This window comes from Cavia porcellus, unplaced genomic scaffold (assembly GCF_034190915.1).
Source record: "Cavia porcellus strain 051 isolate PalLab524CR breed Dunkin Hartley unplaced genomic scaffold, mCavPor4.1 scaffold_13, whole genome shotgun sequence".
NCBI lineage: Eukaryota > Metazoa > Chordata > Mammalia > Rodentia > Caviidae > Cavia > Cavia porcellus.
In genome coordinates, this window is record NW_026947496.1 from 30,709,893 (window position 1) to 30,724,345 (window position 14,453).

The 14,453-nt window shown below is 38.5% G+C and overlaps 1 protein-coding gene across 5 annotated transcripts in view; it reads right to left on the reverse strand.

The window, feature by feature from the left end:
* The window catches only part of Nup133 (nucleoporin 133), a 59,743-nt gene that overhangs the window by 29,878 nt on the left and 15,412 nt on the right, over positions 1-14,453 (reverse strand). For all 5 annotated transcript variants that reach the window (XR_010051219.1, XR_010051220.1, XM_003473403.5 and 2 more), the window contains 7 exons: positions 10,642-10,812; positions 9,808-9,963; positions 9,427-9,497; positions 7,398-7,545; positions 5,940-6,087; positions 4,664-4,821; positions 2,263-2,351 (listed from right to left, as the gene is read on the reverse strand). Coding sequence is in view for 3 of the 5 variants with exons in the window: in XM_003473403.5 (XP_003473451.1) it covers positions 2,263-2,351; positions 4,664-4,821; positions 5,940-6,087; positions 7,398-7,545; positions 9,427-9,497; positions 9,808-9,963; positions 10,642-10,812 (941 nt within the window). In the remaining 2 variants the exon portion in view is untranslated. The remainder of the gene's footprint in view (positions 1-2,262; positions 2,352-4,663; positions 4,822-5,939; positions 6,088-7,397; positions 7,546-9,426; positions 9,498-9,807; positions 9,964-10,641; positions 10,813-14,453) is intronic.

The following is a 14,453-nucleotide window of genomic DNA, read 5'->3' on the forward strand; positions in this document are numbered from 1 at the left end:
GCTTAAGCACCTGCCTTACAAGCAGGCAGTCGTGAGTTCGATCCCTGATACCGATAAAAAGGAAAAAGACAAAAAAATTTACACTTGGTCCCAGGAACCATGGGGAGGCAGTGGGAAGGAATCATAATCTCTATCTCTTCTAGTTTTCCAAAAATCATCCTAACTCTATTAAGTACCAAGGGAGTGAGATGGCAAATAAAACAGGAGGAGGTAACCTAATTAGCAAAGAACTGCAGAAACTGGGTTGAAAAATTCTGATTTAACAGTTCTGCTATTCTATTGTGAAGAATCAACTGTTTTAAGATTCCTGGCTGAGTCCCAAAGAATGATTATATGTGAAGTTTACAAACAGGGTCTAAGCAGCAATCCTGCTAGAGGACCAGGTAACACTCAGGCTAAGCTCAGGGATCCCTTTCCATGCCTAGTACCCCTCCAGGACACCTCATACTGAACACACTGGGTGAAGGGTATCCCCTCTTCACAGGGATGAGAAGAGACCCCTTTCCACGTCTCATACTGTTCCTACAGAATGCCTCACACTCACCACCCCATGCATGTACACCAACAGTCACAGAATGTGACTTTACTTGGAAACGAAATTTCAGTAGATACAATTATTTAAGATTGGGATAGGGTAAAAAAAAAAAAAAAGATTGGGATAGGGTAGGACCTAAATCAAATGGTGCCCTTTAAGAAGGTTGTGTACAGACAGCTACACTGAGAAGAAGCCATTTGACAATGGTGGCAGAAATAGAACAATGAACTCTTTAGCCAAACAACTACCAGAAACCAAGAGATACACTGGAATATCTTGCCCTAGAGCTTGCCTTCCCCTTGATTTTGGACTCCTGGTCTCCACAGCTGAGACAATACCATACTCTTCTGTTGTTCTATGTCACCAAGTTTAGGGTACTCTGTGTGACATTCACAAAAAATTGATATAATGACTATGGCAACTAGTTTTATATAAGTTACATCTGATAGAACTGTAATAGAAGGAAAAATCTGTCAGGCATGATAACTTGTACTTGTGATCCCAGCTCTCAGGAGGCTGTGGCAACAGGATACCTATGATTTCAAGGTCAGCCTAAACTACACAGTGAGATCCTGTCTCAAAAATAAAATAAATGAGGGGGCTGGGGATTTAGCTCAGCAGCATAAGCACCTGCCCGGCAGGCGCCACATCATGAGTTCAATCCATGGTACCAAAAATAAATAAATAAGTGATAAATATATCCAAGAAAAATAATCAGAACCTTTTTGATAAGACTAAACCATGCAATAAAATTACAATACTGTTTAGTAAATAGAAATAAGATCTTGTCTAATGGTGCCCTCTTCTGGACAAGAACTAAGCTCAGCAAATCATTAAGAGGCAGATAATTTTAGACCTGGGAAAGCACTTTTGAGTCTGTTATTCCTTCAGTGACAGTGCAGTGCATCAGATGTCCCACAAATGAGGTTACAGAGTCATGATTGGGGGACTAGGGGAAATGGAGGAAGTAATTCTGAATGTTTCTTAAAAATAAAAACATGCTAACCTACTCCAGCTAACCCAGTGTAAAGGCAAAACAGGAATGTTATGCAATCTGTCCACCATCTCACACAGATCACTGTGGGGTGGGGTGCAGGGGCTGGACCACAAGTTTCCCAGGTATTCAACCGTGATTTGACTACACTTTTAAAGAAGGTGATGTGCAGCAGTAAACTAAAATCTGAGTTCGCCCACAAGGGCCCTCCCACTGTGGAACTACTCTGAGCCTGGCTCTGACTAAAAGGGTATCAGCAAACCTCACAGGGCAGACTGGAGCTGCAACAACACCCAGGCGCTCTACACCCTCTCTTCTGTGGACAAGCCCAGGGAGCATCTCAGACAGCGGGGTGAAAAAGTCTGTGGGCAGCAAGTTTGGAAGAAGAGGCTTGAAATGACCAAGAAAGCTCTTGGTAGAATAGGTCAGAGCTCACAAGAGAAGTACAGAAAAACTTCCTGAGAGAATGAATAGCCGGGATAAAGCTGGAGACCTGGGGATTTAGCTCAGCAGCATAAGTACCTGCCTGGCAAGTGTGAGATAGTGAGTTCGACCCCTGGTACCAAGAAAAAACAAAATAAGGTAAAACAAACAAACAAAAAAACCGGAAAAGCTCGCTCTTCTCGGTAGAATCACTCCTCCAACTTGCTCTCGCCATCATTCAATCCGCTGCACGTGTCAGCAGAATGTATCCAGGCATCCTGCAAACCTGGATCTTAAAGATGGGCCATACCTACAGTACTGCAGAAAGGCAGCTTTTAGCAGCTTTGTTTTATCTTCTTGTGCTATGGTTTCATTCTTTGTAGTCTCAAACACCATACTCTGCAAAGAAATAAGCTACAGTTTATAGGTGAAGAAATGAGAACATTTCTAATTACTCAAGAATACACTGGAACCATCCTACAACAGGGTAATAACACACAAGCTAGTTATTAAATCATCTAACAAGTATCTATCTGCCTGGCAATATATAATAAATAAATAAATAATCTAAAAAACTTGTTCATACACTGAGGCATTTATTGAACTGGACAAACAGAACTCAACAATTAACCATAACCTCAAAAGGTTCTATCCTGAGTAAAGCCAGGTATGCTGGTAATTCCTGCTACTCACGAGACCAGACAAGACCACCTTTGGCAATTTAGTGAGACTCTTGTTTCAAAATAAAAACTAAAAAGAGCTAGAGGTTCAGGGTTTAATCCCCACTTCTGCCAAAAAAATAAAAAATAAATAAAAAAGGAGATTTCATCATGACCAACACAATCTTTCATAGGTTTGCATTTATACAGCTCATCACAATGTATACTACTGCTGCGTGTGGAGCACATGCCTGTAATTTCACTCGGGAGGATGAGGCAGGATTACTGTGAGTTCAAGACCAGCCTGAGCTACAAAGTGAGCTCAAGGCCTGCCTGAACAGTATAGAGAGACCTGTCTCAAAAAGACACAAAACAAAACCCAACGTGTAATATTAAGCATATGGGTGATTACAAGATTAAACAAGGATTCAGAAAAACTTATAAGAAGCGAAATACCATAAGACAGCTTCAGAGCATACAGCAGCATTATAACATAACCATGATTACAGAACAAAGTTTAAAAATTTTACTTTCTGTAGAAACTGTACCAAGTCACTTTATTTTCAATTACAAAAATAGGTTATACTACATACTATTCAAAATGGAACTACCTATTATCAAGACTTAAGAAGTTTCTTCTTTCATTCCTTTCTTCCTTCTTTCTCTTTCATTTTCATTAACTTCTTTAAAAATATTATTGTCTATACCAAAAACATTTTAAGATTTCAAAATGTTAAGTTTTAACAGAATATGTTGCTTTTCAATTTTAGAGCACCTGTGTAAATTTGAAGATATTTATGTCTGTAAACTTGATTACAGTTCCTTTTCAATGTCAAAAAAAAAAAAAAAGGAATATTGGGTATATTATTTTATATTATTTTCAGACTTCAGGAAAAGATTTTAAAAAGACAAAAAGTCAGGCATGGAGGTACATAGCTATAATCTCAGCACTGTGGGTGGCTAAGGCAAGAGGATCACAAGTTTGAGCCAAGCCCTAGCAATTTAAAAGGCAAAAGAATTATACAATCTGAAGAGAAACAAGAATATAGACTTAGCAATTTAGTAAGACTCTGACTCATAAAATAAAAACGCTGGGGGTACAGCTTAATGCAAAGGCTCTGGGTTCATTCTCCAATAACAGAAAAAGAGAGGAGAGGGGATGGAGACAAGAAAAGGAGGAGAGGGAAGAGGAGGAGAAGGAAAAGGAAAGGCAGATGGGTAGGCCCTAGGGGGTTGAGACAGTGCAGATGGAAGGCTTCAGGGGCACAGCTGTGCAAACAGTTTCCTGAGATCCAATCACAGGAAGAACCATACTTGGAAGTGTCTTACAGAGCTGCTAAGGGATATAAGATGATAAACTCAGACATTTAAGATGAATGATCCAAGTATAAAACAATGCCATTTGACTGTGATGTGGGAAATGCAATCAGTATATTACTAGGCTCAACAAAACAAACATTATTGTTATAATGGAAAACATTTACATTGGTATGGCAAAGACAGAAAGGAGTATAAATTACCCCAAGCCTTCATCTTCTAAGACTGGTAACTCAGAAGACAGCAACATACAAATAGTATTTAGAAATGCAGAGCAAAATAATGGAACTAAGAGATTTAAAAGTAGCTGCTCTGGGAAAGAAGACCAAAGGAGTGAAGGTGATTTTCAAAAAGACGAATGCTTTCTTATGGGTCCAGTTGCCAAAAAAAAAAAAGTTTAGAATATAGTTCAGTCCAAAGATTCTGGATTTCAATCCCCAGCATTACCAACATACATATATACATAAATATTTTCATCTTAAATCTTTAAAACTGGCTTCTGTGAAACATTTGTGTGAAGTATTCTTATAAAAACAAAAGTCAAGCCAGGCATGGTAGCACACGCCTGCAATTCCAGCATTTGGGAGGCTGAGGCATGTGGATTATTCCAAGTTTGAGACCAGCCTGGACTACAAAGTGAGCTCAAAACCAGCCTGAACTACATTGCGAGACTGTGTTTCAAAAAGACAAAAAAAAAAAAAAAAAAAGTTAAAACATCTTAAGAAACCACCCAACCTCATTGCCTGGTCCAGTGATTGAAGAAGCCAAGGATTCTTCCATGTCTTCTGCTAAGAGGGACACACTTTCTCTTGACGTGATGGATACCAGGCCACTGTTTCTGGAGAAGAGGATGGGAACACTGCCACAGGAGCCAGCACCCAAAATGCCATCTCCTAAAAAGAAAACAACATATGTTTCTGAAACCCACCATCCTGAAGAAAACAGTCATGTTCACGGCACTCTACAATATTACTCCTACCTGGAACTCAGCATTTAAATGCAGAATCAAATCAAGTACCTACTGCTATATAAGATGCACACTCTGTGTCCTACTTTTTAAGGACAAGAAAAGCTGTCCTTGTAAGACAGCAGGGAGTAGACTAAAGCCCCAGAGAAAATATTCATCCTGCATAGCTCAAGATAGCAGTTCCTTCAATCCTGCAGCGCCCCCTTGCTTAACTGACTGTCTCCTGGATCAGCCAGGGAGTGAGAGGTCCACGCCCACTGAACACCGCACTAATGTCTGTCGTAGGCTTTGGTGTGGGACAAGAAACACCCAGATCCAAGCTGTGGCCTTCCCCAGCTGTCCTCTGTGCGATCCACTAGGTAAGTGCCCCGATTAGAACAGTCACCTGGCTTATCTGCTTTCCTGGCTAGTCCTCCCCACCTTCAGCTCCATGCCTGAGTCCAGCACCTGGACTCTTCTTGCAAGGTCTGGACAAACTAGTTTATAGTATATCAACTCAGAAACTAATCAGGATAAGCAACTACTTCTTTTTTTTGTTTTTCTTTTTACCGGTACTGGGGATCGAACTCATGACTGCCTGCTTGCCACTGAGCTAAATCCCTAGCCCGCAACTACTTCTTTTAGTATCATTTGTTTTTGGTCTTCTCCCCAGGGCAAATGTTATTATTTTTGCCCATAAATATAAATGCTGGGGAATTTTACTACCATTTTGATTTTCTCAATAGAGTTGTGATATCAACTCTGCCTATGTGGTATTAAATGCTTCAGTATATCTGAAGATGTTAGGTGTAAAGCTACAGGTATGGAAAAAGAACTATCAAGCATGACCAGTGAGCTCCCTGAGCATGCCTTCTGAAACTGCTAACAGGCCAGGCACAGTAGCACACACCTGTAATCCCAGTACTTGGAAGGCTGAGGCATGAGGATCCCTGTGAGAGGTCAGTCTTGGTTACATAGTGAGTTCAATGCTAGCCTGTTCAACGCTAGCAAGACCTTGTTTCAAACAACAACAACAACAACAACAATAACAACCTGCTACTGTACCTTGTGCACTAAAGACAATTTTCTCCTGAGGAAGAGAAAATTTCCCAGTTCCTGTGGAGCATACATAGACAGCACTTTCGGTGTACAGATAGGCAGCCTGGTTTGAGAAGTCAGGGACCATCAACCGACACATAATTAGGTCTTCAGACTGAAAGTTAAAATTAAAATTATATTTAGTGAGAATTGAAACAAAGCTGCTCATATGATTTCACAGTAGTTTTATACAACACTGTCCCATAAAAAATGATAAAATGTTAATTCACTGGTTCTCCTCATGAAAATCTAAACATTACCTATGACATGACTATAAAGCATGATATAATCAGTTTATAGAAACTGCTATGGTTTGAAAATTTGTGTTTCCCCAAGATTCTCATGTTGAAACCCACCTCATGGTTATGATATTGTGGATGCAAGAGTATGTAATCAGGTCATCAGGGCTCTGCTCTCATGCATAGGATTAGTCCCCATATGAAAGAGGCTGGCTCCTCAGCCATAAAGAAGGATAAACTCGAGGCTTTTATAGGTAAATACATGCAACTAGCGATCATACCCATAACGCTGTGGTCTGGGGATATAACTCAGTGGCATAGCACCTGCGTGGCAAGTGTAAGGTCATGAGTTCAATACACAGAACCAAAAAAATCAAAACAAACAAACAAAAAACCCAAAGATGTAACGCTGGAATTAAACAGCAAAAAAGTAAAAGCAAAGAATGCCAGCTATAAATATTTGCCCATGGAGGAGTAGCTGCCATGCAAACCAGCAAGAGAATCAAGAAGCCAAACCATACTTTCCCATGAGCTGGGGCAGCTGCCACAGAGAACGGAAAGAGAATCAGGAAGCCAAACCATGCCTTCCAGTGAACCAACCTCATACGCAGGCTGGGAGACAAGAAAAGCAACACCCTTCAACACCTCCACCCCCAGTAAGCTATGGGCTGATTTGGAGGAAGTCAGACTGAGACCATAGCAACCGAAACAAAACAAAACAAAATCACTTAATGCTTCTACTGTTTGATTGATTTTGCAGACCCAAAACTGATAGTCTAAGTATCTATTTAGAAGATAATAATATGTATTATAGCAACTGTGGAGGATTTCCTTCTGTCTTGTTTTTCAAATCCAATGTTTTGTTTCATTCAACTGTCTTGCTTTATTCCTGTATTTGGTAACCTGAGCAACTATTGTGAAGCTATCAATATACAATATAACAACCACTATTGGATTCCTATCATCTTATTTTGAAAGCCTATACAGCTATTGTTGTTCTTTGTTGTTGTCATTTTGCTTTTGTTGTTTTTGTTTGCTTCTTGATTTGTTTGCTTCTATTATTTCATTCTCTTTAAAATAAATAATTAATTTTTTTTTTAAAAAAAGTATTTGGCCATGAAGCTCAAGGAATGTGCAACAGCCAGAAAAAAAGTCTGTGTTATTTGCACTTTGCAATCTAACTTACCTGAAAAGGTGGGTTATACTGCGTGACTTCCACAGTAACTGCATCTGACATCTGGCAACCATTATCTTCTACTGTTATCAGAGAGTAATAGACGAGGCAAGGACTATCTGCTGGATGCCATGCTGCTGCCAAAATCAGGAGCCCATCACTAGTCAAGAAAAAAGAAAAGTCTAAGCCTTTTCATTTTCAGAGCACAGACGCATTCTTTGGAATGCCTGCATCACACTCTCTGTAGCATAACCAACTGCTGCCTCCTGTCACAGGCGACACTGGAAAGAGGAGACCCAGGACAGCATTCCTGAGTGCCTACTGCCCATCCTTAATCTGCCTCCAAATCTGAAAAAGAAGGCCCACAGTGGTCCACATCTGAGCAGCAGTCTTGTTTCCAAGTCTGATAAACATAAATGAAATCAGGCAAGTTGCATCTAATCAAAATGCCTGCAGAAGTAAATGAAACTATGATTTTACTTCTTCAGTAACTTTTGTTTTCAGTCTGTAGGAAGGCGCATACTAACAAGCCCAACAGCCCAGGAGAACCACAAGCAGGATGATGACCCCCTAACCCAACGGCACACAACACTTGTCCCGGTAAAAGCAAAGCAAAAGCAAAAGTGGGAGCTACTCATCACACTGTACTCATTATGAGCATCCGCATGGTAGCCAGGTTATAAGTAGTTTTTTAATTTCATGTGACCTTTATCAGGATGATCAACTTTATCAAACTAACCTAACATCACTTGTGGCATTGTTTCTAAAAGGAAACTCACTCTAAGAATGAACATTAGTTCTAACTTGTACTGCAAAGATAAAACTCACCCACTATTCCTCTGCTCAGCTTAGCCACAAAGGCTTTCTAAAGCTTGGTTAGCAACAGAAAGGGCAGCTGAGATGAGTGCCTGCTGTCTCCATGGGAAGGAGACAGACCTGAGCTCAGGCACCCACGGGGCTGGAGGACAGGGTCTCAATGCTGCCTGAAGACAATGTGAAGAAGAGCTGCTTGGCTGGAGCTCAAACAGGAATATAAATTTTTTTTTACAATTTTTTTTTATTAAAAAAATAAAAGAAAGAAGCAGATTAAGATAAAAAAGGACATAACAACATAATAACACAGGTCAGAACAGAACAATTTAAGCAACATAAAGTTTCACCACAAGATAACCCGACATAACAGTAGCTACCATAGTATCTCTTTCCTTGAAATATTTGAGTATAACTTTATATATTATAGCATCGAACACAACATGACAGCGTAAAACCATTCAAGAGAATGAAAGTATTACAGGGTATTTAGAACCAACTAACAGAAAACAAACAATCGTTTCTATATTATTTCCTTGTCCTTAAAAAATTTTGTTTATACTGTCACATATAATAAAATCCAGTAAGATACAACTTGATAAACCGATGGAATCAGAAGAACAAAAACTTCATGGAACTTCAAAATAAGATGATATTATATCAGCACTAGTTATTATATTGTCTTGTTTTCTTCAAAAAAACTATCCATACCATCACAGACAATAAAACCAAACAACCCAGAATAGAACCATTCTAATTAATGAAAACATTATAAGGCTTCAAAGCAATATAATGGGGAATCATGTTTACCACATACTTTTATGTATTCTTATCATTTCTTACACTAGGGAAACTATTCGGATTTATACATGTGAGTTTGATTTATTTCGCTTATGAGTATGGTCTCAAGCTGCGCCCACTTATTTATAAATAGCTCAATGTGATCATTCTTTATAGCTGAGTAGTACTCCATTGTATAAAAATACCACAACTTTTTAATCCAAAACAGGAATAAGAAAAGAACACACCAGTCTAGGCTGAGAGTTGCCTCTATTTGCCAAGTGAATTAGCATGGCTAGATAAAGAAGAGCCAGGCCATTGGCTTAACAATATGAAAAGACCGGCACTAGACAAGCAGCCAGTAAGATTGTTCACCATTTTACCATAGATACCAACTTATTTTCTAAATTGGTATCTAACCTCACCTCTTTAGGACAAATTAATTGCTTACCAGTTTTGCTTCAAGTCCAAATACTGAATGTTGACCCCTTCTTTAATAACTTCATAGTTACTTTCAGATCCCTAAATGGAAATACAAAAATGTGAGCTCCCGAGCATAAGAAATCTTTCTCCCCACCTTTGTATGCCCAGCACTTGAAGAAGTGCTGTACTTACAGTGGCTCCAGCATATCTGGTGGAGGAAAGTATACATGACAGAAAACTGTTAAGCAAGCAAATCAGTGAGTTTCACTAGAGGTGGGACTGAGCATCCTACTTCTGCTCTTTGATGGCTATGCACTAGGTTTATCCACTTACATACAATGAAATAAACAAGGAACAAGCACTGTACAACCAAGAGCATGAATCAGAAATGAATGTTACTGGTCCTCACCCAAATGGCATCGGTGATATTTTCCTTCAGAACTCTGTTTAAGTCCCAACTGTATGTTAGCTTTTCTGAGGAATCATCCAGTTCCCATCTATTGACATTTGAGTTCGTCAGGCTGTAGAAGCTCGACCTTCTTCTGTCCCAGAGAACACCTGCAAGCTGATGGTGAGAGAAGAATACATAAGGAGTGTGAGGGCCTATACCTGGGTCACTAAAGAAAGCAATGACAGAAAGAGATCAGAAGCAAAAAAATCTTTACAAAGTTAGACCATAGGAGAGAAATAGGACTATGATACATTTGTTTTTAGACATGTTAAATTTTAGGTTTTAAGAAAACTGAAGAAGCAGGTGACAACAGCTGCCTGAAATAAAGAAACAGCCCCAGTGACAAAAGCTGTATTTCAGATGCAGACAGGCTGAGCATGAATCCCACTCTTCCACTTAGCAATCATGGCAAGGCTGCTTCCCCAGTGGGAAACTACAGAGAAAGTGTCTGCTTCACAGCTGCCACAGTGGTTAGAGACAACAGACCAGAACACTTGGCAGAGCAGACACTCCATAAAGTACCAGGCCCCATCATCCTCCCTGCCCTCAGCCAAGCATAAGCAGTATCAGTCACCAGGTGCAGATGGGTCATTCACACAGACAGGTGGAGGCAAAAGAGAAGATACACGGCAAGTCAAGTCTACGAAGCCAAACAGATTCTTAATAAACACATTTTAGATTTTGCATTATGGGTTTAATTCAGATGGATGCAATAATAACTTCATAGGAAACTACCAACTTGCTGATTTCACTAAGAAATAAGCTTGTAAAACAAGTATTTTATAAACTTACTATGAGATCACTACTAGGAGACAAAATTCCGAAAAGGGAAGAAACCCTTCGACCAATTCCTGACAGCATCCCTTGCCCCTGTGGCAAGACATGCTGATGAATCTTTCCAGAGCCTTCAGGTATCAACCGAATTAGCTGACTTCCCACAGAGGCCAAGATGAAACTTCCTCCCTGTGAACAAACATTGTGAGATTAATTAAGTATCTAACACTAAGATGCAGAGAAGAAACAAGAAATGCTTTCTTTGTTACAGAGAAAAACCATTTCCACCTTAAATCTAAAAGAATGGGGAAAACAGGCACAATGTTATTTTATTAAAATAAACCAGGCATGGTGGCACACACACATAATCCTAGCACTTAAGAGGCTGAGGTAGGAGGATCACTATGAGTTTGAAGCCAGCCGGGGCTACATAGTTCAAGGTCAGCCTGAACTACTCAGTGAGAACTCGTCTCAAAAAAGAAAAAAAAACCTGGCAAATGCAAGGTTGTGAGTTCAATTCCTGATACCAAAATATTAATAATAATAATAATAAATAAATAAAGGGCTAGGGATACAGCTCAGTGGCATAGCACCTACCTGGCAAGCATGAGGTCATGAGTTCAATTCCCAGTACCAAATAAGTAAATAGAATAATAATAAAATAATTTACAAGCTGTTTAACTCAGCATTATTCTACATAGAAAAAATCGTGCAACTGAAGAAGTTAATTTTTTTCAATTCTGATTTTTAAATTGAAGTTCACTATACTGCAAATTCAACAAATCAAGTATCATATATTATTTTTTTGGTAAACCTGAGCAGTAGACACAGCGCTCATTTGTGCAGTGTCTAAGTTTCCAAGCTACTCCCATAAAATGTTTCTAAAACAAGTGAGCAGCACTTGTTACTACCCAGACATTCTGCAGCCCCATGCAGGGGCCTCTCTTTTTTTTTTTTTTTTTTTTTTTTTTATAATTTTTTTTTTTTTATTTAAGAGGAAAAAGAGAAAAACACAAAACAAACCAAAGCGGCGTAAGGGTACACGCAATACAGAACTACAAAACAAAACAAAACAAAACAAAACAAAAAACCATAACAGTAAGAAATTACCTGCTAGTAGATTACACACTATTTTCTTGAAAATAGTTCCTCAAATCACAGTATCAAAGAACACAAGGTGGACATTCAAACAGGGAGACTGCAAACAGCTGTGTTCAATGTTCCAAAAACATTGATAAAGTCAGCTATTTAACACCCCCAAACACACTTGCTGTTATATCCGTTAGAGCTCTTTTTCTTTTTTTTTTTCCCTCTCTTTTTTACAACAAAATTTACACATCTTGGATTTTATTACTCCTTAGTGCTTATTACTTTCTTTGGGGGGGGGAAGAATACAGTCAAATATGGCAAAACAAAGCTGTCAGTCAATACCAAGGATAGACATAGCACATGGTGTAGAACAGAGTACAAGTTTATCAACAATGGTTATCAACGTTGTCCCTTGTTTCCTTAAAAAGAATTGTCTATCTTATTAGATATTATAAAGTTGGACAAAACAGTAGAGAACAAGACCAATAAAACTTAGGCATTGTAAACATTACAGGACTTCCAAAGAAGACAATAGTCAAACCAGAATGGGTATCTTAGTGAATCTTATTGTCTTCAAAGTAGTTGTCTATGTCTTCAAACTTGATGCTATCATATAGAATGGAACAGAGGCTAATCAGTCAAAACAAGATCGTGGGAGTACTACAGGACTTCAAAACAAGTTAATAGGAAATCGAAAAGAGTTACTATTTATATATCCTAATTTTTTTGAATTTTTTCTTTAATTAAGACAAACATAAGAAATGACTAAATAATTTTTTTTTGAAACAATAAGGGGGAGATTGAGATAAAACAGGACATAACAATATAACAATAGAGGTCACAGCATGACTGTTTCAATAACCTAGTACTTCACCACCTTATAACCTGACTTAATAGTAGTTACCATAGTGTCTTTTTCCTTGAAATATTTGGGTAAAACTTCATATACTCTAGCTTCAAATGTTTTCATATCAAGAAGCCCAGAATAAAGCCTTTCTAATTAATGAGTGAAAACTTTATAAGGCTTCAAGGCCACCTAATGGGGAATCATGATTACCACATATTTTTATATATTTGAATCATTACTTACATTAGGGAAACTATTCGGTATTCACACATGCGAGATTGATTTATTTCACTTATGAGTATGGTCTCAAGCTGTGCCCATTTATTGATAAATATCTCAATGTGATCCTTCTTTATAGCTGAATAATACTCCATTGTATAGAAATACCACAACTTTTTTATCCATTCCTCAGTTGATGGGCACTTGGGTTGTTTCCAAGATCTGGCGATTACAAATTGTGCTGCTATAAACATAGGTGCACATATATCACTGTGGTATGATGCTTTCAGTTCTTCTGGGAATATGCCTAGAAGTGGAATAGCTGGAATAAATGGGATTTCCAGTCCCAACTTTTTGAGAAATCTCCAGACAGATCTCCACAAAGGCTGTACCAGTCTACACTCCCACCAGCAGTGCAGGAGAGTTCCTTTTTCCCCACAGCCTCTCCAGCATTTGTTGTCGGTTTTCTTGATCCTGGCCATTCTTTCAGGAGTGAGATGGTATCTCAGTGTGGTTTTAATTTGCATTTCTCTAATGACCAATGATGATGAGCATTTTTTCATTTATTTATTTGCCATTTGCATTTCTTCATCTGAGAATTGCATATTCATCTCAGATGCCCATTTTTGGATTGGATCTTTGAATTTCGGAGGTCTGAGTTTCTTTAATTCTTTGTATGTTTTAGACAAGAGTCCCTTGTCTGAGAGAGAGTTCACTAAAATCTTTTCCCAGTTTGTGGGTTTTCTTTTCACTATGCTGGAGATTTCTTTTGACATGCAGAGACTTTTTAATAAGAAGTGGTCCCAGTTATTGATTCTGGGAAGTATTTCCCGTGCGGTTTGAGTCCTGTTCATGAATTCTTTACCTACTCCTATGTCTCCAAGGTTTCTACCTATTTTGTCTTCCAATAGATTTAGTGTTTCTGTTTTAATATTCAGATCTTTGACCCATTTAGATTTTAATTTAGTACATGGTGATAGACATGGGTCTAGCTTTAGTTTTCGGCAAATGGAGAGCCAGTTTTTCCAGCACCATTTATTAAAGAGACTGTCGTTCTTCCAGTGAACCTGCTTGGCTCCTTTATCAAAAATAAGGTGGTTGAGTGTGTTCGTAGTTGTGGTTGTATCTTCTAATCTATTCCACTGATCTTCAGCTCTGTTTTGATTCCAATACCATGTTGATTTTACTACTGTTGCTTTGTAGTATAACTTCAAGTCAGGGATTGTGATGCCTCCTGCTTTGTCTTTGGTGCTTAGAATTGCCTTTGCAATTCTAGGTCTCTTCTGGTTCCAGATGAAATTTAGGAGTGATTTCTCTAGATCTATAAGGTATGTTGATGGTATTGCTATTGGGATTGCATTGAATCTGTATAACAGTTTTGGGAGAATGGCCATTTTCACAATGTTTATTCTTCCTATCCATGAGCAAGGGATGTCTTTCCATTTTCTGAGATCATCTTCAATTTCCTTTTTCAGTGTATTATAATTTTCACTGTATAAGTCTTTCACTTCTTTCGTAAGAGTAATTCCTAAATATTTCATTTTTTTGCTTGCTAATGTGAATAGTCCAGTTTCTCTTATTTCCCTCTCTGTAATTTTGTTGTTCGTGTATAGGAATGCTATTGATTTCTGAGTATTGATTTTGTATCCAGCCACATTACTGAATTTATTTATTG